Here is a 25,422-nt window from a genome sequence, read left to right as displayed (position 1 = left end):
AACTGAACCAGCAGAGCAAACATAGTTAATGGAGAGACATTTTTGTCATTCCTTGGCCTCTGTTTATTTGCAAAAATGAGGAAAGTGTTACCTGCAAGTGGTTCAGTGCTGCCGGGGTGTCAGGCCGCAGGTATGTGGGCTTGTTCAAGGCTTGTCTTGCCCACGCAGCAGTTTGAGAGCCCCAGAGGGTGAATACTGGGGCCCTGTTGGAAGTGGGATGTGTGGATGAAGCCACCCAGGAGTCCCTTCTCTCCTGGTCACCTACAGGGCTTGCATCAGTTTGTAAAGGAGCACGGGCCCGAGGCCTAGAAAAACAGCCATGTGGGTGGTTAAGAATCACACAGACATTGCAAGTCTCTGTCTCTCCAAGATGGCCTTGGATTTGACAAGGTGATGGAGAGTTGGTGCTAACAGGTTTAAGAAAACAAACACAAAACCAGGCTGGGGTGCTGACTTAGTGCCTCGCTGCCTTTTCAGATCCCTCACCTGAACTCCTGGCACCTGATGTTTGAGCTATTTTTGTACCTGTCTCTTCTCAAACTAGATCATAAATGGCCTCAGGGCAGGGACTACTTACTCCTGAGAGCTGCTTGAGCTGGAGGTGTTTCTTTTCCTCAGTAAGCTTTTTTTTCCGGGAGCATGACTTGACTCAAAAAAAAAAAAAAAAAAAAAAAAAAAAAAAAAAAAACCATCCCCTCGATTTACCTGTGTCTAAACTTTGGTGAGTTATTCTTCCATCTGCCTTCTGGGCAGGGGAGAAAGGTGGAATGCATCAAATTCAAAGTGTTGGTATTTAAGGGCTGGCTTTAAAGGTTGCCATGTTAACACTTTTTAAAAAAATGTAACTCAGTCCTCTCCTGGGCTTCCAGTTAAGAGTTTCGGAATGGACAAAAAGCTTTTCTGAGCAAGACACGAAACTCTAAAACCAGAAATGATTGCTGACCTTTATCTGGAATAATGAAATTTCTTCAAGAGCAACATTTCCATAGGAAGCTACTTTCTCTCATATGTAAAGAGCTCTTGCAAGTCAGTATGGCAATGTAATAGAAAAGTTGGCAGAGGAGAGAGGCTGTTGCTGGTCACAGGAACAAATATAAATGGTTTTGTAACTACCAGAAAGGACTGTCACCATCACTTATTAAATGCTAATTAAACGAGATACCTCTTTACCTATCAGGCATAGATGAGAAGGTTTGATAATGTACAACGTTGGCAGTGTTATTGGGAAGCACAGCTTCCTGGGTGGTGGGAGGACAGACTGGGTAGTTTGAGATTGTGGACAGATGCCGATTGGTTGTGCACATACTCTGATTCGGCACTTCCATTTCTAGAGTGTCTGATTGTGGGAACCGTACACAGGCAGATACGTTCCAGGAATGCGCACTGTGGCTTTGTTTAATAGTAGGAAGCCCAGACGACTCACATGCCCACATGTCAGGGACTAGGTAAATTATTTATTGGTGTTTCCAGACAATGAAATACTGTGTACCCATGAAAGAAGGTAAATAAGTGGTAACAGGTTGTCTCTAGGTAAGGGCATAACCTTTTTCATTTCTTTGCCTTTTTGTACAACGGATATAATTTCGTAGCATGTGCGTATGTTTTTATTTTAAAAAGCCAAAACGGTCAGGGAAGAAGGCTCCAATGTGAATATTTAACACGATTCATCATTTTGTCTTTAGAACCTGACAGTATTATTGAAAAGGCTTCTCACTCGGGCATGATCAACCCCAGCCGGCAGTGGCAGACGCTGAAGCAAAACACGGGCGTTGCCCACTTTGAGTATCAGATCCGCGTGACCTGTGATGACTACTACTATGGCTTTGGCTGCAATAAGTTCTGCCGCCCCAGAGATGACTTCTTTGGACACTATGCCTGTGACCAGAATGGCAACAAAACTTGCATGGAAGGCTGGATGGGCCCCGAATGTAACAGAGGTATGTGTGTGTGTGCATGTGCACATATGACTGTGGCTTTTAGTGTCCATTTATCCCCCCACCAGCAGGCAGGTGGCATGTGGCTATCTCAGGTGGGGTGGGATTTTGGCTGTTATTCAGGGCCTGCAGCATGAAGATGCTGAGTGTAGAAGATGCTGTCGGTGCCCCATCCAGATCCCCTTTACTGACATCGCCATCCCCCAGGTGCTGTGTTGGCTGCCAACAGCTCACAGCTGCTCCTTCTCAGGAGACTCGTCCTTGGCCAAACCAGTGCATGCCCCATTCCTCCAGCTCAGAGTCAGTGATTGACAGACTGGGCTACAAAGGCCAGCTTCCTTTGCCTTAAAACAGTAGTACAGTGCGCACTCTAGAGCTTACCCTGGGAGTAGGCTGAAATCAGACTCCAGTTGAGACCATGTTCTTGCTCAGCTCCTTCCCCTACCCCTTTCTGCTTCCCTCAATTCCTTCTACCTATGTCCAGATCCCCTTCTCAGACTCTGCTTCTAAGGAACTTGACCCAAAATAGATGCCAGACAGGACTAGGTTAGCCCAGTTGATGTCTGAACAGGCAATCCTGTAGGAAATGATAGCCCCTGCATTCGGGGTAGCCTTGCAGCAAGTTTTCACTGGGCGTCTTTGGGGTCATGGCATTGAGGGGGAGAGGTCTGTGGTTAGCTCAAGCTTTCCTACTGATGGAGGACTGAGCCCACTTTTAGCCTCTGTACTGTCTACTGTCCCAGTCCCTTTATAGAATTCAGTGATTCCAGTTCATAGCAACTTGATGGGTAATTCTGTTGACTGTATAATATCCCCTCATGAGCAATAATGTACTCTGCTTATTTTACATGATAATTAGGTACATTCTTTTGATAAACTCAATTTCGAAGTGAGTTTTATAACCATGACAGAGGGATGGGGCATGGGGGAAGGAATTTGCAGATCTCCCGGGTAGTACTAATGCTTTCTTAAATAATTGGAGACAAGAGTTTAAAAAGGATGGCATTTCTGGAATTCAAATGAAAAGGGAAATTGATTAACATATTTTAGTGTGTTTGAAAAATTAAATGACCTAACACTTAGTGTGGGTTTTTTGTTTGGTGTTTTTTTTTTTTTTAAGATAAAGTGCTCACTTTGTCACCCATGATGGCACAATCAGGGCTCACTGGAGCCTTGAACTCCTGGGCTCAAGTGATCCTCCTGCCTCAGCCTCCCAAGTAGCTGGGACTATAGGCACATGCCACCACACCCAGCTTTCCCAGCTTTTTTATTTTGTGTAGACAGAGTCTTGCTGTGTTGTTGAGGCTGGTCTCAAACTCCTGGCCTCAGGCTATCCTTCTGCCTCAACCTCCCAAAGTGTTGGGATTATAGGCATGAGCCACTGTGCCTGGTCTTATAAACTGACATTTTTTAAAAAGTCACTTTTTTTTTTTTTTTTTTAAATGAAGTAGAGAATCGCTCTGCAAGGGTACTTTACAAAAATCTCACCAGATCTGGCCACCAGATTAGCCTGCCCAATGAATCCAGCCTGGTTGGCTCTGTTAGTCCTGTGGAATTTTGAAACCAGGCATTTGGTATGGATTTTTTTTTCTTTTTTTTTAAGCCTGAGGCTCATCTGAACGTGTCCTGGTGGGATGGGGAAGGATTATCTATACCTTTTTTTCTTCTAATGAAAAGGGTGTGGGCAGAATGGAAGCTGACCAAGCTCTGCTCAAGGAGCCAGGGTAGCTATGGTTTAGAGAGGCTGGACGAAGGTCCCTGTTCCCTCATCAACTTGTCTGCATTTTGTCCCCAAACAATATCATGTTTTCAGGATCTGCTAACAAGGCCTTGAAGTTTAAAGCTGGTTTTGTTATTTGGGCCTCTCCCATCTTCCTCTCCTTACAAGGGACTTGATATGAGATCTATTAAAATTGTGGAATTTGCAGACTTTAATGCAATGGGCCATTCTCATGACTGTGGTGATGCAAGGAGCAGGCAGTGTGCTGACACGCCCTTCTCTGTTTTTTACAGCTATTTGCCGACAAGGCTGCAGTCCCAAGCATGGGTCTTGCAAACTCCCGGGTGACTGCAGGTAAATAAACTGGTCTTTTGTGAGATTTCTTTTAATTTTCCTTTATGTAAGAGAGGGACTGATTTTATTGCGACTATGCCTCTTTTTCCTTGGATAACAAGAAAGCTTTTTAAAAAAATTCAGATAGACATATCCGAAGCTTATTAAATTATACCAGCTGTCTGGTGGAATGCACACACCACTTCTCTCTTGGAATAAAAAGAAACTCTTTGGGCATAGCCAGTGACTTCATGTATTAACTGTTCTGTAAATTGATAACACATTTTTATAATCTTCCCTTACAGTGCTAATGGGCTAGGTGGAGGGATGTGGGCTTGTGTCTTTGCATCTCTCTCCTCCTCTTCCACCAAGGTTTTCTTCTCCCAGCCCCCTCCCCCACTTTTCCCATCAATAGGCGAAAGTCCAGCATTCTTTAGAATGGGATTAGTCCAATCTCCTGGCCCCTTTGCAGGCGGGAGCTGGGTTGGTGCTGAGAGGTTAATGGCTGCCCCGGAATCTTGTCAGTTGAGCCTGATGAATGTAGACTTTTGCTGCAGTCCTTTGAAGTCTGTTCCTTTATGGTCCAGGAACAATGCAGAAGCCAAAGGGAGGCCTGCCCTGACCACTTCACGATGGCGGATTTTGGAACTTCTTGAAATTTATATTATGCCAATTTGGAAAAGGCTTATTTAGGGAAATATTGTTGGTGTCTGCAGTGTTTTTGGCAGTCCTATGCTTTACTCTCCCTCTTCCCAAATTTTATGGAGTAACACGAAATGGATCCTTTGAACCTGTCACTTTTGCCCCAAAAGCTACTCTGACATGAGTGAAGAGACTCTTACGAAACATAGTCTAAACCAGTATGTGCCAAACTAACGTTATTGGGGGCTCTTATTAAAACGCAGGTCTTGATTCTATAGGTCTGGGCTGGGCCCAGGTTTCTGCATTTCTAACAAGCCCCCAAGCGATCCTGCTGATGGAACCATCAGCGATCACTGCCCCAAAACCTCAGTACTGAAAGTGTAACTTCCAGAATTAACAAGGGAGCTGTTAAAATGCAGGTTCGTGGGCTCCATCCCACATCTGTAGAATCCCAGTCCTTGGTTTGGCCTAGGAGTCTGCATTTGACAAGCTTGCCACATGACTTTGCTGCTTGGTAAATGTTGAGGCTGCTGCTTTGAAGAGAACTAACTGTGGCCTTTACCTTTGTGATTCCACCACTCCGTCTGCTCCCCTCCCACACAAGGGGGAACAGGGAACCCTACATTAAGAACTGGTTGTCCTGAATTGTCTCTTCCTACATTTCAAAAAGATAGTTTATTTCCTGGAAGGCTGAGGGGCTTCTCCTGCTGTCTCCCATTGGTGGCGGTGAACTGTAGTGTTTAACAGCACTGCTGTCAAAGGTGGAGCAGGAATCCACCTACCTTAACTCTTCCTAATTAAGGGTATTCTGGAGAAAGTCCCAATGGCAGTGCTATTAGTGATTCCAAGCCTGCTCCCTGCTCAGATGGATATCAGCGGAGGCCGACTGTGATTTGTGCTGCTGTCATCAGAACACACATACAGCTATACAGGGGAGGGCCCTCCCAGCCAGAACAACAGGCTTTGTTTCCAGAATTTAGCCCTTTCTCTTTCGAAGTCCCACCTCCCTCTCCCTGCCCAGACACGCACTGATGGCCTTATTTACTTAAGGTGCGACTTTCCCACACATCATTTGCATAGTCTCCCAGCCCAGTTTTCTCCCTACCTTGAAAGAAAGTCAAAACAGAACCTTCACACTGAGGAAGTTCAGGTTGTGTCCTGCCACCGAAATAGTTGAATGGCAAGTTACCTGCAACTTGTCTTTTGGATTATGTATTACACAGGTTATTTTTTTTTTCACCCCCACATGAGAATTTACTGGTTTTTGTTGTTCCCAAGTAGACTGAGTCCCTTTCCCTGGGTATACATGCTTGCTTATTGCAAGGCTGCCAATAATATCAAACTTAATTATGAATCATCATCTGAGGAAAGTCACTTCAATTTCTCATGAGAATCTTAATCATATATTATTAAACTGGGATAACTTGGTTGGTACCTCTTTTAGGGTCAGTATTTTTATTTGTTTTCTTTTGAAGTCATCCATGGCCTCTTGTGGTTGCTTTTTTATGCTTGGGGATTGAGGTCTCTTTAATTAGGTGAGGTTGGGTCCTCAGCTGCCTCTCCTTGCCTTTATGAGGCAGCTCGAAGAGGCCTAGTGATCCTGAATTTGGAAGAGAATAAGGGAAGATGGTGAGAATATTGCCATTTCGTAATCAGTTCCCTCTCACTATCTTTCAGGCTAAGAATATCAGCCTTGACAGAATGGCTACCCCCCTACCTCCCACTAACGTGGGTGTGCGCTTTTGAGAACTTATTTAGATTGTAATTTTGTTCTTATCTTACTCCTCTAGTCACTTGTCACGTTGACATTCCACTTTACAGAAACCAGAATCCAGTGTCTAACTTTAAACCACACATTCTAGTGATTCTTTGCATGTGGGTGTGCACGGCTGGGTTTTAGAAGTTAGGAAGTGGTTAGTCAGTATTCTCAGGGGTTAAGTTGACTCTCAGCCGTGGGTGATTAGCTATTAGCTAGCTCCCTATAATTTTCCCATGACAAGGATTTGCTAGCCTGCCTCCCGCTCTTGGGAAACCGAAAGCCTTTCCTTCTGGGGAGTTGGAGGGGGAGGTTTGTTTTCCAGAGTTACAGCTGAGCAGCTTAGGGGGTTGGCGCTGATCGGGGCTTTTCCCGGGTCCCATTCTGGAAACATGTTGCCCATCCCACCCGCACCCCACCCTCCACCCTCCGCCCTCCACCGGCAGGCTAGTTGATGTTTCTCCCTGCCTTCCCCCACCCTTGTTAAAACTTGGCTCTTGAGAAGGCAATTACAGTTTCAGAGGGCTTGAAACTTGAAGGGAGAGTGGTTTGAGATGCTGCCCGCTCCCACCCCAGGTGAAAGTTGTTTTGTTTTTGTTTTTATTTGGGGATCAAAGGCACTATTTGGCCCCAAAAGAGTACGATTAATCAAGGTGCTTATATAAAAGAACCTCAACTCCCCCAATACTAGATAAATTAAGCAGACTGCTTTCTTTTTTTTTCTTTTCTTGGCAAAGCAAGAAATCACTATAAATTAGCACACAGTAATGGGACACAAATTATGGAGTTGGTTCCAAGTGTTGTCATTTCCTTCTCCTTCCCTATAGAAGTGGGTTTAGAGTGCCTACTCTGGCCTTGGCCAAGGGAGGAGGGTGCCCCTTTCTCTCCTTGTTTTTTTTTTTTTTTTTTTGAATAAAGCGTCATCGTGACGCGGTTTCCTGCTGCACTTGGTGACTTGTTGCCTTTCTGTGAGCTGGGGTCGTGACTTTCTGTGCAGACAAAGAGCAGAGCGGCAAGTGCGGCGTCTGCAGAGACTTTGGCATAGCCCTCTTGTCACCAGGAGAGTCCTTTCTCTACAGTCTGTCGCAACTAGGTGCGCAGGTTGATTTATTCCACGCCTTCACCTTTGGCTCACTCGTGTGAGCCTGAGAAGAGAGTGGCTTTGTGAAGGGCATCCCCATGCTGGTCTCTTCCCAAACAGCCCTCCTTTTGTCAGGAGTCGGCTGGGAGGGGACCTCAGCCCAACTGTGAAAATGTTTGTTTCTACGGAGCCCCTGATGAGCCTTGGGAGTCTACCACCCTGTCCCCAGACACAAAACAGAAAAAGCCTGGACTTTGCAGTCTTCCGTTTGGATTGCGCAGGTCTCTCTTAATGTTCAAAAAGCTAACCTGCAGGTGTGCTGTGTGTCTCCAGGTGCCAGTACGGCTGGCAAGGCCTGTACTGTGATAAGTGCATCCCGCACCCGGGGTGCGTCCACGGCATCTGTAACGAGCCCTGGCAGTGCCTCTGTGAGACCAACTGGGGCGGCCAGCTCTGTGACAAAGGTATAGCCCCTAGGGATGAGACCCAGGGTGGGATGCGGGCCTCGGAAGGAGTGTGGGATCTGGGGGTGGGATGGCAGTAATTTGGTTTTTAATTTTATTGGCAGGGGCTTTTATTCTGAATTCTCCTTGAATGCTGTGTGGGTTTTCTGGTTTTCTTTTTAAAAGACGATTGGGGCTAGAAACATGGCAGGTTCGCCACCTTCACAGGCGTCTCTTAGTGACTCCAGGATCTTTTTGGCAGATCTCAATTACTGTGGGACCCATCAGCCGTGTCTCAACGGGGGAACTTGTAGCAACACAGGCCCTGACAAATATCAGTGTTCCTGCCCTGAGGGGTATTCAGGACCCAACTGTGAAATTGGTAAGTGGTCCAAGCTGAATGAGAGTCCTTTGTCTAATTTTTCTGTACTCAGCCTTTAAAAAATATACTTAAGGACTTGTGTAAGGAAAAAAAAGTGCAAATAGCCTCCAAAGATAGGCCTTATCCCAGCCATTCTATAGGCCTTTGTAACTTTCAAGTCCCGAAGGTTTTTTGGATGATGTTGATTCATATAGGAGGCAGCAGGAGATGAAATGACCCCAGCTCTACGATGTCTCGGAATGTGGTTAGAGACAGCTCAGTGAGAAAGATGACTTCCTTTCTTTCCTAGACACAGCAGGCTTCTATCACACGCTTGCTTTTGGTTTTTGAAATATGCTTGCACTAGTGGCTGTGGTGTGGGATTCGGTTGGAGGGCGGGGCGTGGGGAGGCAGCGGTGCGCAGGCATCCCTCGCTGACTGCCATCCTGGTTTTTGCAGCTGAGCACGCCTGCCTCTCTGATCCCTGCCACAACAGAGGCAGCTGTAAGGAGACCTCCCTGGGCTTTGAGTGTGAGTGTTCCCCAGGCTGGACCGGCCCCACGTGCTCTACAAGTAAGTCCAATTTTCAGCCTGTGTCCATTCTAAGGATCCTTGTGCCAAGATACCACGCTGGGGAGAGGTACCTAGGCTTGTCCAGTGTGCACGTCTCAGCGGGAGAGGGGCGGGTGCAGGCATAAGTCTGGTAAGCAGTCTGGCGGCTTGTGTGTTTGGAAGTCTCCCAGCACCCCTATCCTGTCCCACTAAGGTAGTGCATGTATCTGTTCTTGGAAGGAACGTCCTCGTGGAATCGCTTGTTCCTTTGCATCTGCTTCCTGGAGCTGGCCACCTTCCAGTTGTGGTTATTCTCCTTGCAGCCATGGAGAGCCTGCCTTCAGGGGAGGTTGTCACTCACTACTGGATTTTGTCATAGGGCCAGGGGGCCCCAAAAGAAGAACGTGGCCTGCAGAGTTCCTTTGGCTGTGAGACAGGGCTGTATGTCAGAATCACCTGGGGTACCTTACAGTGTAAATCTCTGGGTCCCCCAGATTCCCTCCAGAATCCGGGAGTCCATGGTCTCTGATAAACTTCTGAAATTCTGCAGTGCAGCCAGGCCTGAGAACCGCTGTCATCAGCACCCCAGGTGTGGTTATGGATGTGGATTTCTGGGGTCAGCTTGCCTGTGCTGGTCCCGGGCCCCCACCCGTCACTTGCGGAACTCCAGCAGGCCACAGAAGCTCCCTGGGCCCTCTTTAAATGGCACAGTAGCAATTGCCGTCTCCGAGGGTTGTCATAAAGACACAAAAGTGAATACTTGATAAATTGTCAGGAGTTCTCTCTGGTCAGAGCAGAAGTGGAGAATGCAGCCTCTAGGTGTGCTATTTTGGGCAGACTCTAAGCAAATAAGAGGAATAAGGTTTTCCACCTGTAAAGAACTGTTTTTCCTTACTCCTTAGCTACTTCTGAGCCATGATGAAACTTTTCTTTAAAAATAAAGATTAGGCAGATAGAGATGTCCTGTGTTCCTCCTGGGCGGATGCTCTGTCAGGATCCAGCTGTCTTTCTCCCCCACTGCTTAGGTTGGGGATTACATGAACTGGGGCAGTGGGGGATTTAAAGCTAAAATCAAGGCTTCGGCCTTATCGTCACTGTCCCACTTGTCCTGCTGTAGCTTTCCTTGTAGCAGGTGTCTGGCTCTTCAATGACAGCCCCTCATGTGAGAGGTGATGTTAAAGGATCTAATTGTCAGATGGATTGAATTAAATTGTCAACCCCCTCCTTTTCTTGTTGACCAGACATTGATGACTGTTCTCCTAATAACTGTTCCCACGGGGGCACCTGCCAGGACCTGGTTAACGGATTTAAGTGTGTGTGCCCTCCACAGTGGACTGGCAAAACGTGCCAGTTAGGTAAGAAAATCCCTGCGACTGTAATTTTTATGTCAAGGTTGGCTTTGTCAAAGCCATTACAGAAGACGAGCGTGTGGCCAGCAGTGTGAGTTCACACTCCATCATGCTAAGAAGTGATTTATTATCAAGAGTCTAGCGGGCTTGGGAGAAATAACTTGAATGCAAATGGACTAGCTCTTTTAGGCCCTGTGGGAAAGTCGTGGGATTCCTTGAACCATGTCAATCGTCTGTCCGAGGAGTGTTCAGCTGGGTTCCAAACGGGGATGATCTCATGAGGAATGAGCTGTCTGCATTCTTTTTGCCACATTTAAATCCCAGCAACTAGGCTGCGCTGGGTTTTGCACAGAAATGCCTGGTGGCTTTCTGCTCTTCTGTTGGGGGCTGGTTAACTAGCAGCTGGAAAGTTATCAATTAGCGTTCTTATTGGATAATGGCTAGGGAGAGGGATCAGATGCTTAAAATAGAGGGAACCTCTAGTATCTTTTATTTAGCTAGCTTATTAAAAGGTCTCATGTCTCCGACAAACTCTGGCCTGTTCTTTTCTTTTTTACAAAGTGGGGGAGATGCGGGTTGAACTTCATTTCTCATGCTCATCCCCATCTCCTTTCAGATGCAAATGAATGTGAGGCCAAACCTTGTGTAAACGCCAAATCCTGTAAGAATCTCATTGCCAGCTACTACTGCGACTGTCTTCCTGGCTGGATGGGTCAGAATTGTGACATAAGTGAGTGACTTTGTTTCCATTTTGATTTTCATGGAACTTGGGTAGCCGACTTGCTGGTCTGTGTTGAGGCGCCAGTCCTACGCCTCGAGCAGTAGAAGGAAAACCTTAGAGTGGGAATGTTTTTTTGAGAGGGAGTGGTCAGTGCAGCAGTGAAAACACATACTTTATCAGGCTCATTTAGCTGCTAAAACCAGCCATATTCTGATAATGTGGCTGAAACAATGATGTGAAGTTTCACTCCCTCATTCTGGAAGAATTAGGGAGGGTCCCCACCCAGCGTAATAACCTTATCTCACGGGAAGCACACAGGAAATCTGATTTGAAACTTATCTATCCTGAGCTGAGAAGGCTTTTCAATTAAGCCCAATTTCACTGTAAATTACCTCTTTAAAATGATGACTTATTTATTTTTTAGATATTAATGACTGCCTTGGCCAGTGTCAGAATGACGCCTCCTGTCGGGTATGTAAATCTTTGCTTAAATCAAAACTTTGACAATTGACAACAAATCTTTAGATTTGTGTGACACTGGGAGAGCTCTGTCCCTGTGAGATTTAAAAACTTGGGTGAAAAACGAGCCTCTCGGAAGTTTCACTAGGGCTTATATTACCCCAGCCTCGTGGGAGTCATTTTGAAGGCATGCACGTAGAAATTCCTCTAACCGTTTTCAGAGGTTTGGCATTTGGCTATTTCAGTGAACCAGCTAAACCGCAACAGTCATGCTAAACCACTGAAGCCCTGTGTTTGTGGAATACATAGAAAAAAAAGCACGTGTCTCTCTCTCCCCTTCTCCTCTTCCAGGATTTGGTTAATGGTTATCGCTGTATCTGTCCACCTGGCTATGCAGGCGATCATTGTGAGAGAGACATCGATGAATGTGCCAGCAACCCCTGTTTGAATGGGGGTCACTGTCAGAATGAAATCAACAGATTCCAGTGTCTGTGTCCCACTGGTTTCTCTGGAAACCTCTGTCAGGTGAGTGGTGGCAAAACCTCAGATGGCCAAGTTTTTACAGCAGAGCCGCTGCCGCCTCCGCTTCCCCTTTACTCCTCCCTCAGCTCTTATGTCTGGAATTTCCTGACATCTATTAACATCCTATTGATGAGTCTCTGCTAGACAAATGCTGGTGGAAGGAGATATTGACGAATTATTTTCTTCTTAGTGTCTTCGTCTTTGTGTTCTATTTGGTTCCCTCCACCCCCTCTTGGGCTCCCTCTCCCACTCTGCTCCATTGTTTCAAATATGGACATTGGCAGTCCCTAGGGCATGGACATGTATCTTACAGGGTGACTTCTAATAGAAACAGAAGGAACTGTCAGATTCCAGTGCCTGCTGCCCCAGAGAAGTTATCATGACACCTTTGTTTTACCCTGATCCCTCCCCCTTTTCCCTGTTCCTGATATTTGCAGCTGGACATCGATTATTGTGAGCCTAATCCCTGCCAGAACGGTGCCCAGTGCTACAACCGTGCCAGCGACTATTTCTGCAAGTGCCCCGAGGACTATGAGGGCAAGAACTGCTCACACCTGAAAGACCACTGCCGCACGACCCCCTGTGAAGGTACCTCCCTTCTCCTGGGACCTGGCTGTCTCCACTTTCTCCTTCTGTCCCCACTTACTACCACTGCCCCTTGCTACACTTGAGAAGTAATGTATTGGTGAGGAGGACCGCTACAGTGAAATGATCCTGTCTGTGTAGCGGGCCGCAACACGTGGAAACAATCTATTCAGGCCTGCCAGTGGGAGAGCCATGTCTACAAGTAGCCCAGGGGAGAGAATGTGAAATCCATTTAGCATTCCTGTTCTGGGGTGGGCTGATGTGCAACGCTGAGGCAAATGCCTGAGAACAACACTGTCAACAGAACTTCCTGCAACGGCAGACTGGGGGAATGTTCTGTATCTGCACGGTCAGGTGTGGGAGCCCCAGGCAATGTAGACTGTGACTAGCGCAACTAGAAACTGATTTTATTTCATTTTAGTTCATTTAAATGTAAATAGCCACATGTGGCTGGTGGCTGCTGTATTAGGTAGCACAACATTTAAAGCTTCTATAAGATTGTCCTTGAGCCTTGCTTAAGGTCAAAAAGGAAGTGAATAAAGCAGGTCCTTTTTCCTTAGCAAGTGTTTACCAAATTGGGTAGATGTCAAAAGTAGCATGAAGGGGACCTGCAAACATGTGGGTTTTCCTGGTTGTGGAGGGAGAAAATGCTTTAAAACTCTTTGCCTGGAGTCTCGACTTTGCCACATCATAATGTGATGTGGCATGTTGCCAGTATCTTGGCTTCCCTGGGGTGTGTCTCATTAGCCAGAGGGTCCCTGTGTCCAGGAAAGTGGGCTTGGCCCAGGCCCTTGGCGTAGGAATGCTGCGTCTGTGGGTGCATGACTATGATCTGATCCCAAGCCTATCTTCTAGTGATTGACAGTTGCACAGTGGCCATGGCTTCCAACGACACACCTGAAGGGGTGCGGTATATTTCCTCGAATGTCTGTGGTCCCCACGGGAAGTGCAAGAGTCAGTCGGGAGGCAAATTCACCTGTGACTGTAACAAAGGCTTCACGGGAACATACTGCCATGAAAGTAAGACTCCCTCATCCGGGAAGGGACCAGTGCTCCCCGGTCTGCCCCTGCCCCTGCCCCGCCTTGGGATCATTGGTGTTGAAAGTTTTTTCTTTTTTCTTTTTTTTTTTGAGACCAAATTTCGCTGCTCTTGCCCAGGCTAGAGTGCAGTGGCGCCATCTTGGCTCACTGCAACCTTGGCCTCCCAGGTTCAAGTGATTCTCCTGCCTGCCTCAGCCTTCCTCAGTTGCTGGGATTACAGGCATGTGCCACCATGCCCAGCTAATTTTGTATTTTTAGTAGAGATGGGGTTTCCCCATATTGGTCAGGCTGGTCTTGAACTCCCAACCTCAGATGATCCGCCCCGCCCACTCAGCCTCCCAAAGTGCTGGGATTACAGGTGTGAGCCACTGCACCCTGCAGTGTTGAAATTGTTTTAATCAGAAACAGCAAGGCTGGGGAAGACCGGTTGAGGCTTATCTTTACATCTGGATCTAAGACTGAGGTCGTGTTCAATTTACCAGATCACTCTGCCTCGGAGCCTCCATATCTATGTTGGAACATTCTGGAATGTTGCTAGGTTGGGTGGTTCCTCTTTAGGAGTTTCTTCCCCACTTTCACCAAGTACAGGTGACTGAATGCCCATGTGAGGGCATTAAGTGGGTAAGGCACTCTGGAAGTTTCTGCTTGATAAGCCGCCTAATTTGAGAAACAGCCCTGATGGAGGGTGGCAGGTGGAGGTGCCAGGTACATTGTGTCAGGAGGGAGCCATGAAAACTGCCGAACAGTGCTTGTCTATGGCTTCACTTGTCCTTCAGCTCTTTTTTTTTTTGCTTTGTTTGGTAGATATTAATGACTGTGAGAGCAACCCCTGTAGAAACGGTGGTACTTGCATCGATGGTGTCAACTCCTACAAGTGCATCTGTAGTGACGGCTGGGAGGGGGCCTACTGTGAAACCAGTGAGTCTGCCACTGTTTGGGGAGCTCTGGGATGTATGGGTCATGTTGGAGGGATCCCACTTCAACGTGGGAAATCTTTCTTTGTCCTGGAAATCTCTGGAAGCAAGACCCCAGTGATTTCTGCAATAGGACAGTATCACTTGTGTCTCATTTGCGTTTGAGTACTGATGACAGCTTATGGGGAGGAATTTCTGCTGAGGAGCTATAGAATTAGACTGTGTAACAAATATTCCTGCTTGCAAGGAAAGTCATATTTCTACTTTAATTTCCATGGGACTTCCAGAGGCCCACCCCACATCTTGCCTAACTTGTGGCATTCAAAGTAACCTGGTTGGGAGCTCCTTTATTCCTGGAAAAGCCTGATTGTGTTAAAGTACTACGGCTGTTCTCAGAATAGGGTGTTGGATGTAGCAGTAGGAAAGGCTTGGCTCTCGCCTGTCGTGAGTGGTCCTGGACTTGGTCTTCAGCCGATTGTCTCCTCTTTGATTCTAGATATTAATGACTGCAGCCAGAACCCCTGCCACAATGGGGGCACGTGTCGTGACCTGGTCAACGACTTCTACTGTGACTGTAAAAACGGGTGGAAAGGAAAGACCTGCCACTCACGTAAGTGGTAGTTGGCCTTGGATGCTATCTCTGAGACCCTTCCCTCTGTCTCCTGTGGGAGGGGGCCACTGGGACTCACACTGAGATATTTTCCTCCAGGTGACAGTCAGTGTGATGAGGCCACGTGCAACAACGGTGGCACCTGCTATGATGAGGGGGATGCTTTTAAGTGCATGTGTCCTGGCGGCTGGGAAGGAACCACCTGCAACATAGGTAACTTTCTGCCCCACGTGGGATCTGCAGTGGGCATGGCCACCTGGGCGTGTCTGCTGGTTGGCCCCTGGAGCCTATGATATTTCTCTGGGCCTGGTTCTTGCCCCTCCAGACTGTTTCTGGATACTCAGGGAAGGGTGGTCGTGTCTGCTCTTCTTTATAGCCCGAAACAGTAGCTGCCTGCCCAACCCCTGCCATAATGGGGGCACATGTGTGGTCAACGGCGAGTCCTTTACGTGCGTCTGCAAGGAAGGCTGGGAGGGGCCCATCTGTGCTCAGAGTGAGTGTCCTCCCCCTTGAACTCTCCCAGGGCTGTCGGAGCAGATCCTGACACCCTTGGGGACTTGCAATGGAAACCAGAAGCAGAGCTGTTTGATGTCTGCTTTTGTATCACCTGGGTCTGCATTAATGACTTGATGGGATACAGCCCTGACCTGGGCATGAGAAAGTCGCCAATGAGATAAGTGGAGACAGATGGCGTCTCAGTTCCCAGCTCTGGGTCTGACCAGCAGCCTGTCTCCTTCCATTCTCACCCCCACCCCTATCCCCTACCAGGGCCTCTTCCTGCGTACATGTGTCCCACAGCAAAACTAAGTGTGGTGCGGGCCTGGTTCCAATTTAGCGAAGGTATTTTGCTGGTGTTAACTACGACTTTATCATTTGGGTATTAAGGAAATAAGTGGTGGTTTTACTTAGGGCTAAGACCGCTTTCCCTTTTGAAGGCCTCACTATTAAGTTGTCTTTTCTTTGCAGATACCAATGACTGCAGCCCTCATCCCTGGTAAGTGTGACATCCTTTTAAGCCAGCACTCATCCAGTATCGTGTGTGTGTGTGTGCGTGTGTGTGTGAATCACCCAGGGATCGTGTGTAAAATGCAAGTTCTGAGTCAGGAGGTCTGGGGTGGGGCTTCAGACTGCTTTTCTAACAAGCTCCCAGGTGAAGCGATCCTGCTGCTCCACGGACCACACTTTAATTAGCCAGCTTGTGTCCTCATTTAGAGCAGTGATTTTTCAACCTTGGCTGCACACCAGAATCACCTGGGAGCTTTTAAAAATCCCATTGCCTGGGCTGCAACCAAGACCTACGAAATTAGACTTTCTGGGGGTGGGACCCAGGCATCAGTATTCTTTAAAGCTCCCCAGGCAATAGCCATGGGGTGAGAGCCACTGACTGTAACTGGTGTGGTGACATGCGAGTGACTGGCAGCCAGAGTCATGGACTGGGAGGTTGGTAACCAAGGCGGTCTTTGCTTTCTCAGTTACAACAGCGGCACCTGTGTGGATGGAGACAACTGGTACCGGTGCGAATGTGCCCCGGGTTTTGCCGGACCTGACTGCAGAATAAGTAAGGACTGTCCCTGTCTGATTTTCCCAATGGCTTTACCCCTTCATTCCATACCTCAGCCCGAGACTTTCATCTTTAAAAACAAAGCCACCATTCCGTTTAAGTAGCTCTCAGAGAGCAAGGATCTCCCTCTTCCAGCTGGGATTAAGATATCCCAGGCTGGATCCTCCCAGGTACCTGCTGGTGGTTCCCTGGGTGGTGTCGCCCTCCTTGTTCTTGGGGAGAGAGTGCCAGCCACAGAATCTGATGATTACACTGGGGTCCTGAAGAAAGTGTGTGCATTTCCCCGTGACTAACATGAAATTATGGGCAAGCAGACATTAACCGCAGCTACACTGGTATAGGATAGAGCTAATACAAATGGAAGGGAGGACGACTGTGGCTTCCAGAGGCTTGTCTCTGCTGGGTCTGATCAGGCCCTGGAGAAATGACTAAAATAGGAAAATACGGGCAGGCAATGCAGTTTTTCAAGAAGTTTAAAACGTATTATTTCGAGCCTTTTCTCTAATTTTTTTTTTTTACAAGCCCTTTCTCTTACAGAACAAAAAAAGGTGCTAGAGTAGTTATGGTTTGATTCCTGTACCCAAATTGTCTGAAATTTTACTGGTGCTTGAAATCCAAGTCTGGGATTAACTAGTCTTCAGCACTAGATGGGGGCAGGTTGTATCTGTTTCATGTTTCTAAATAAACAGTTGGCAAACTGTGGCCTAGGGGCTGTATCCAGCCCACTGTCTGTTTTTATACATACAGTTTTCTTGGCATAGAGCCACACATTCATTTACGTATTGTCTATGGCTACTTTCATGATACCACAAGAGTTGAATAGTTGTGACAGAGACTATATACTCCACAAAGCCCGGCGTGTTTACCGTCTGACCCTTTCCAGGAAACTTGGCCAGGCTTGCTGTAAATTGCACTGTCAGAGAAAGGAATCAAATTAAAAATTGCTGCCTCCCAAAATGGTTCTCCGCTGTTAGAACGCAGGATGGTGGTGGTCTTTGGGGGCCAGTGATTGGAGATTTTTGCAATAGATGATCTGTTTCTTCTTTTGGATGCTGCTTCCCTGAGTGAAAATTCATCAAGCTTATGATAATATGCTTTTCTAGTACATTATGTCAATAAAAATCTCAAAACATTGCTACAAACCATCAGTCCCTAAACTTGAACTCCATTTCTCCTAGACATCAATGAATGCCAGTCTTCACCTTGTGCCTTTGGAGCCACCTGTGTGGATGAGATCAATGGCTACCGGTGTGTCTGCCCTCCAGGGCACAGTGGTGCCAAGTGCCAGGAAGGTATGTGTGCCAGGCTCCAGCTGCCCATGGGTCTTCTGGGGTGAGCGACCTTTGCAGTCACCATTTTGACTTTTCACAAATAAGCCACTGTGCTCAGGGAGGGAACACGCAGTGGGGGGCTGCAAGGAAAAGGAAACGTGAGGAGTCTTCCCCAAAACAGGTAGCTGTTTTTGGTCAGCTGTTGCCACAATACTGGGTACCAAACCATCCCAAACTGCTGTGGCTTGCAGCAAGCATTATTTTTACCGCTTACGATATGCAGCATGGGCAGAAAGATTGTGCTGTGGGTTGGGTTCAGTTCGGCCAGTGGCTGTGTCTGGGGCACATTCCCTTCGTTGCCAATGGTAGGCGTGCAAGAGGCTGGTCACAGGCTCTGCTTACATCACATCTGCCAATGTTATATTGGCCAGAGCAGGTCTTGTGGCCAAGCGCAGAGCCAGCAGAGGTAGGAAGTATACATGCTGTTACTGTGGGAAGAATGATCTTAACATAGCAAAGGGCACAGGTGTAACCATTTCATAACAGGGACCAAAGAATTGAACCCTGATCCGGTTCACAGAAAAATAAACTGCTCACCAGTCTCCACCTGTCAGTTTCAGGGAGACCTTGCATCACCATGGGGAGTGTGATACCAGATGGGGCCAAATGGGATGATGACTGTAATACCTGCCAATGCCTGAATGGACGGATCGCCTGCTCAAAGGTAGGACATGATGGCTGCCGCAGTTCACCTGTGTTCTGGAATCAGGGGTGAGCATGCCTGCTAAGCTGCCAGCTTCTGTTTTTCTCCAGGTCTGGTGTGGCCCTCGACCATGCCTGCTCCACAAAGGGCACAGCGAGTGCCCCAGCGGGCAGAGCTGCATCCCCATCCTGGACGACCAGTGCTTCGTCCACCCCTGCACTGGTGTGGGCGAGTGTCGGTCTTCCAGTCTCCAGCCAGTGAAGACGAAGTGCACCTCTGACTCCTATTACCAGGATAACTGTGCGAACATCACATTTACCTTTAACAAGGAGATGATGTCACCAGTACGTAACAACTTTTTGTTTTTATTTTGGAATGGTGGATGTCTGCTTGCTTGCTTTAAAGGAGGAATGTCATGAGCTAGGATCTAGTTCTCCCTAGCCTCAATTCCTGTCTTATAGTAAAGTGAGCTTGAACTTAGCCCAGCCTCAAAGAGAACATCTCAGCCTTTTGTTCTTCCTCTCAATCTTACGTGTGTGGGTTTTTAAAATCGTTGTAGGGTCTTACGACAGAACACATTTGCAGTGAATTGCGGAATTTGAATATTTTGAAGAATGTTTCTGCTGAATATTCAATCTACATTGCTTGTGAGCCTTCCCCTTCAGCGAACAATGAAATACATGTGGCCATTGTAAGTATAAGACCCATTCACACCTCACTATTCGACTGCAAGGCAGTTAACAAACTTGGGTTAACCAGTGTCTGAATGGAGCAAATTCACTGACAAAAAGCTTTGCAGACACAGATTGTCAAGTAGTTTTGAAGAAAGGCTGCTTTGAATATTCCCCTGACTCTCAAGTCTGATCATTCTTTTTCCAGTCTGCTGAAGATATACGGGATGATGGAAACCCGATCAAGGAAATCACTGACAAAATAATCGATCTTGTTAGTAAACGTGATGGAAACAGCTCACTCATTGCTGCTGTTGCAGAAGTAAGAGTTCAGAGGCGGCCTCTGAAGAACAGAACAGGTAGGTGTCAAGTGGGACTAGTTTATTTGTGTGATGGCAGACGATCTCATTACACTTCAATAAAGCCATCAGGTCGGGGGATTACTTGGCAGTGTCCTACCCTTGCAGGAGCTCCCAATTTAACTGAGAACTGAGGGCAGCCTACTTGACTAAGGTCACATGGCCTATGACAATAGAGATCTGCCTCATATTTTCCTTCCCAACACACTATGCAATGTTCCCTGCAGAACAGGTATTGTGTCTAGATCCATGACAAAGCCCTAGGACACCGCTTGTCCTTTGTCCTTGAGTTTGAAGCTGTATAAAGCCTGACTTGGCATTTAGGTGTCCTGGGACAGCCCAGCCACTGCTGAGGGCTGTGAGGCTCGATGGCCCTGCAGGATGTCCAGGCTTCCCTCCTGAGGATCTCGAGCACCGTTTCAGCCAAGAGAGAGATTGGGCATGGAGCCATGGCACGTTTGAGCTGTCTGTGCTAATTTGAATCGGGTTTCTAGTTCTGAAAACTGACTCCTGTACTGAGCTGCCTCAGTGGCCAGACTTAACAAGACACTGCTCTCCCCATGTGAAGTCAAAGAGCCTGTAGGAGCTGCTGCTCCACCCAGTCTCTCCAGGGATAAGAGTATCAAGGTCTACAGGGGCCTGATCCCAGCATTTGCTTATCAAGTTGTGAAGTGACCATATGCAATGATGAAAAGGGACTTGTCCCTGTGGCCCCCCTCTGAGGGACAAAGGGCAGGAGAACCACTGTTGGTATTCTTTTGTTCCTGCGGTGAGGCTTTTTTCTTTCTTTCTTGGAGAGTTAATTGGTTTTGTGCCTGCCTTACAGATTTCCTGGTTCCCTTGCTGAGCTCTGTCTTAACCGTGGCTTGGATCTGTTGCTTGGTGACGGCCTTCTACTGGTGCTTGCGGAAGCGGCGGAAGCCGGGCAGCCACACACACTCGGCCTCCGAGGACAACACCACCAACAACGTGCGGGAGCAGCTGAACCAGATCAAAAACCCCATTGAGAAACATGGGGCCAACACCGTCCCCATCAAGGATTACGAGAACAAGAACTCCAAAATGTCTAAAATAAGGACACACAACTCCGAAGTAGAAGAGGACGACATGGACAAACACCAGCAGAAAGCCCGGTTTGCCAAGCAGCCGGCGTACACGCTGGTAGACAGAGAAGAGAAGCCCCCCAACGGCACGCCGACAAAACACCCAAACTGGACAAACAAACAGGACAACAGAGACTTGGAAAGTGCCCAGAGCTTAAACCGGATGGAGTACATCGTATAGCAGACCGCGGGCACTGCTGCCGCTAGGTAGAGTCTGAGGGCTTGTAGTTCTTTAAACTGTCGTGTCATACTCGAGTCTGAGGCTGTTGTTGACTTAGAATCCCTGTGTTAATTTAAGTTTTGACAAGCTGGCTTACACTGGCAATGGTAGTTTCTGTGGTTGGCTGGGAAATCGAGTGCCGCATCTCACAGCTATGCAAAAAGCTAGTCGACAGTACCCTGGTTGTCTGTCCCCCTGCAGCCAACACGTCTCGGATCGGGCTCCCAGGAGCCTGCCCAGCCCCCTGGTCTTTGAGCTCCCACTTCTGCCAGATGTCCTAATGGTGATGCAGTCTTAGATCATAGTTTTATTTATATTTATTGACTCTTGAGTTGTTTTTGTATATTGGTTTTATGATGACGTACAAGTAGTTCTGTATTTGAAAGTGCCTTTGCAGCTCAGAACCACAGCAACGATCACAAATGACTTTATTATTTATTTTTTTTATTGTATTTTTGTTGTTGGGGGAGGGGAGACTTTGATGTCAGCAGTTGCTGGTAAAATGAAGAATTTAAAGAAGAAAAAAATGTCAAAAGTAGAACTTTGTATAGTTATGTAAATAATTCTTTTTTATTAATCACTGTGTATATTTGATTTATTAACTTAATAATCAAGAGCCTTAAAACATCATTCCTTTTTATTTATATGTATGTGTTTAGAATTGAAGGTTTTTGATAGCATTGTAAGTGTATGGCTTTTTTTTTTTTTTTTGAATTCTTCTCATTACTTGTTGCCTATAAGCCAAAATTAAGGTGTTTGAAAATAGTTTATTTTAAAACAATAGGATGGGCTTCCGTGCCCAGAATACTGATGGAATTTTTTTGTATGACGTCAGATGTTTAAAACACCTTCTATAGCATCACTTAAAACACGTTTTAAGGACTGACTGAGGCAGTGTGAGGATTAGTCTAGAACAGGTTTTTTGTTTTTTTGTTTTTCTGCTTTAGACTTGAAAAGAGACAGGCAGGTGATCTGCTGCAGAGCAGCAAGGGAACAAGTTGAGCTATGACTTAAGGTAGCCAAAATGTGAGTGGTTGAATATGATTAAAAACATCAAATTAATTGTGTGAAGTTGGAAGCACACCAATCTTACTTTGTAAATTCTGATTTCTTTTCACCATTCGTACGTAATACTGAACCACTTGTAGATTTGAATTTTTTTTTTAATCTTCTGCATTTAGGGAGTATTCTAATAAGCTAGTTGAATACTTGAACCATAAAATGTCCAGTAAGATCACTGTTTAGATTTGCCATAGAGTACACTGCCTGCCTTAAGTGAGGAAATCAAAGTGCTATTACGAAGTTCAAGATCAAAAAGGCTTATAAAACAGAGTAATCTTGTTGGTTCACCATTGAGACCGTGAAGATACTTTGTGTTGTCCTATTAGTGTTATATGAACATAAAAATGCATCTTTGATGTGTTGTTCTTGGCAATAAATTTTGAAAAGTAATATTTATTAAATTTTTTTGTATGAAAACATGGAACAGTGTGGCCTCTTCTGAGCTTACGTAGTTCTACCCGGCTTTGCCTTGTGCATCTGCCACCCCGCTGAGTCTGTTCTGGTAATCGGGGGTATAATAGGCTCTGCCTAACAGGCATGGAGGAAGAACTGAAAGGCTTTTCAACCACAAAGCTCATCTGAAGTTCTCAAAGACCTGGGGCTGCTGTGAAGCTGGAGCTGCGGGAGCCCCATCTAGGGGAGCCTTGATTCCCTTGTTATTCAACAGCAAGTGTGAATACTGCTTGAATAAACACCACTGGATTAATGGCCTGTAGTGTGGAGGTGAATTGTTTGTGAGCAATCAGGGGAACTGGCCACCGCACTGAAAGGGTTTTAAAGGGTTTGGAATTGGTGTTGGGAAATGAGCAGGGAGATTTAATGTCTGCCTTTTTTTTTTTCCCTGGCTACTCAGATTCATATTAACATCCTGTTGTAAGGGTGTGGTCTGAAATGACTCTTGTGCACATTTACCCATGGGGTGGTTTCCTCACGGCACAGGAGGTGGTAGTTGCAAGCTTCTGGCGTTCGGGCTCATCACTCATCACCTTGTTCCCAGGGAATAAGTGTTCTGGCCTCACCATGCAGCCTTGGGGTGCTAGTGTTCTGGTCTTCTGTGAGGTTCCAGAGTTGGGGCTGTCCCCACCTGTCATGGGCAGGAGAGCTCTGGTTCTCTCACTTGTGGCTGGTGGAGGCCCTGCCCCCGCATCGCGTGGTGGGGTGTGGGAGAAGCTTTGCCTCTGGTACCTCTGCGGAAGGAAAGAGCTGTGGTAACAAGCACATGGACAGCTTCCAGCAGCCGTGCAGAGTCACCAGGAGTTCCCTGCTTCTGGTTAGGAAAGCCAAAGCTCACCCTTCTCAGAGCCATCCCCCAGCGCTTCAACATTCAGGCCTGTCCACACATGTCCGGTTTTCATACAACTGGCACAGCAAACTTTGGAGGAAAAGCTGATGGGAATATTTTTCTTTGTTCTCGGGAAAGCTTTTATTTTTTCTTCTAGGCTTGGAGTTGTGCTAAGGAACATCTTGATTAAGAATGAAAGATGGGCTTTAAGTGTCCCGGGCTCCCTGTGCATGAGCAGAGACCATCAAGGGATTCGGGGTTGTGACAACCCAAAGAGTGGCCAACACCATTTTGGCTTATTGGGGAGGTAGCCTGAAGGACCCGGACAGTGAAGAGTTGAGGTTCCCATGACATCTCGCTCTACCCTAGCGTAGCTCTGCTTTGTCACTAATGTCTGCTGGGTTTCTGTAAGGTGGGGTCAAAGGGAGGGAGAAGTGTAGATTCTACTGGACAGGGGACAGTCATTTCGCAGAGTGGAGTCAAACACTATCCTGAAGCAAAACCTTGTTCTGGTGGTTTGTAAACTTGGATTCTGTAGGACCCCAGAATTCCTTGGGTAGCTGCCAGATGCTTTTGTGCCGAGAAAAAAAAAAGTTGAATGAGCCTCTGCAATTCCATATTCCAGGAGGGAAGGGATCTTGGGATTCATGGGTGGTGTCTTATCTCACCTTCTGTCAGGGACACCCGTGGTATTGGGAGGGCATAGATCAGGCTCCTCTAGACATGCCTCAGTGCCAGGACTTTAATTGTGAAGGGTGAATTTTCCCCTTCAGGAAAAAGGAAGCAGGCAATGGTGCTCTGGTTGTCCTTGGGGGTTAGGGAAGTAGAGAGGAAGGGACTCAGTGCCTTTACCATTCATTCCCCAGGAACACTCTGGGCTCTCTTTAAAGGGGCCCTGGAAGGCCCCTGAAATTTTCAGTCCAGAAACTTGGCCAACTAGAACTCTAGCATTAGACTATCCCACGCAACTCTAGGAAAGAACACTTAAAGCTGGTGTTCTTAGGATGGGAAGCTCTGTCCTGAGATTCTATACTTACCTGATGTAGAATTTGAATAGAAAGTGGAGGGGGACGATATATCTTAATTGACTACAAGCCAAATGAGACTGATGATTTGTGAGAGGGTTTACAATTTTAAGATGCAGATTCCCAGGCCCGGTCCATGACCCTGTTAGACCAGATGCACCAGAAGTGGAGCCTGGGAATTTGAATTTTTGACAAGCTCACTCTTCTTCCCCGACTCATGCACTCTAAAAATTGGGAGCGACTCTGCTAAAGTGCTACAGTACCAGCTCTTCACTAATTATAATGTTTTTCCTCCTTGTTAAACTGAATTAAATAGCCTGGAAGCCAGTTTGTTGCTAAATTGCCACCTGACATCATTTTTAAGTAAAATAATTACACTGCCCCTTGAGCAAGTTGTGGTCTAAGTGCTTCACGCCTATTAGCTGATCTGAGGGGTCAGTGAGTCAAAATTAACTTATTCTGTAATATTTCTTAGGTAGCAAGGAGCCAGATGGGCCAGAGCGTGGGTTTCCCACCTTTCCAAATGGCTTACACCTGTGTGCTCGTGCTCCAAAGTGAGCAAATGTGCAGCAAAAAACCAGTTGCCTTTAAAGGAAAAAAAAAAGTTCTACAGGCCTATCGGGCTTTGAAACTTGGGCTGAGCGATGCTCCATTTCCGTTTCGACTGTGGGTCTCTTTCTTGCCTCTACTGGGAATGAGAAACAGGAGTTCAGAGGTTCCTGGTCTGGGAAGACATACAAGCACATGGGTTATGGGAAGCCTCCTCCTGCTAATGTGTATTTATACTTTGTAAGCTCTGATTCATCCAAGCATTGGAACAGAAATCTGCTTCCTGAGGTTCTGTTTTTAAATAGATAGTTTGCAAAAACAACAATTATTTTTCTTAACATTTTTTTTCCACCCCACAAGCAGCTAAACAACCCAGCTCAGGGTATGTCAATCTCCAGCAATGCCAACAAACAGCTTGGTTATCTGAGCTAGAAGGGTGCCCTAAGGCAGTTCTCTACGGTTCTGGCCCCTGAAGTCTTAAAAACAAAGTTTAGAAACCATTAGGGCAATCTTGTTGCATCACTTCAAATCCACGAGGTATTTCGGGGTCTATTAAAAATAATGAATTTCCGTTTGCGAACCATTGCCTTCCA

At 46.7% G+C, this 25,422-nt stretch overlaps 1 protein-coding gene across 2 annotated transcripts in view; it reads left to right on the top strand.

Annotated features, from left to right (window-relative positions):
* JAG1 (jagged canonical Notch ligand 1) overlaps positions 1-22,684 on the top strand; it is a 36,353-nt gene extending 13,669 nt beyond the window's left edge. The window contains exons 4-26 of one of the 2 annotated variants that reach the window (XM_050807498.1): positions 1,683-1,937; positions 3,948-4,008; positions 7,800-7,930; positions 8,172-8,291; positions 8,730-8,843; positions 10,064-10,177; positions 10,788-10,901; positions 11,317-11,363; positions 11,703-11,876; positions 12,311-12,461; positions 13,314-13,478; positions 14,304-14,417; positions 14,910-15,023; positions 15,123-15,236; positions 15,400-15,516; positions 15,990-16,017; positions 16,496-16,581; positions 17,763-17,876; positions 18,470-18,579; positions 18,669-18,902; positions 19,118-19,249; positions 19,438-19,588; positions 20,415-22,684. In XM_050807498.1, coding sequence (XP_050663455.1) covers positions 1,683-1,937; positions 3,948-4,008; positions 7,800-7,930; positions 8,172-8,291; positions 8,730-8,843; positions 10,064-10,177; positions 10,788-10,901; positions 11,317-11,363; positions 11,703-11,876; positions 12,311-12,461; positions 13,314-13,478; positions 14,304-14,417; positions 14,910-15,023; positions 15,123-15,236; positions 15,400-15,516; positions 15,990-16,017; positions 16,496-16,581; positions 17,763-17,876; positions 18,470-18,579; positions 18,669-18,902; positions 19,118-19,249; positions 19,438-19,588; positions 20,415-20,872 — 3,218 coding nt within the window. In that variant the 3' untranslated portion in view covers positions 20,873-22,684. The remainder of the gene's footprint in view (positions 1-1,682; positions 1,938-3,947; positions 4,009-7,799; positions 7,931-8,171; positions 8,292-8,729; positions 8,844-10,063; positions 10,178-10,787; positions 10,902-11,316; positions 11,364-11,702; positions 11,877-12,310; positions 12,462-13,313; positions 13,479-14,303; positions 14,418-14,909; positions 15,024-15,122; positions 15,237-15,399; positions 15,517-15,989; positions 16,018-16,495; positions 16,582-17,762; positions 17,877-18,469; positions 18,580-18,668; positions 18,903-19,117; positions 19,250-19,437; positions 19,589-20,414) is intronic. The other variant, XM_050807499.1, reaches the window with a different exon arrangement.
* The last annotated feature ends 2,738 nt before the right edge of the window (positions 22,685-25,422 follow it).

Source organism: Macaca thibetana, chromosome 10 (assembly GCF_024542745.1).
Source record: "Macaca thibetana thibetana isolate TM-01 chromosome 10, ASM2454274v1, whole genome shotgun sequence".
In the NCBI taxonomy this organism is placed as follows: domain Eukaryota; kingdom Metazoa; phylum Chordata; class Mammalia; order Primates; family Cercopithecidae; genus Macaca; species Macaca thibetana.
The sequence above is the reverse complement of the archived record's forward strand: the minus strand, read 5'-3'. Positions and strand labels throughout refer to the sequence as shown.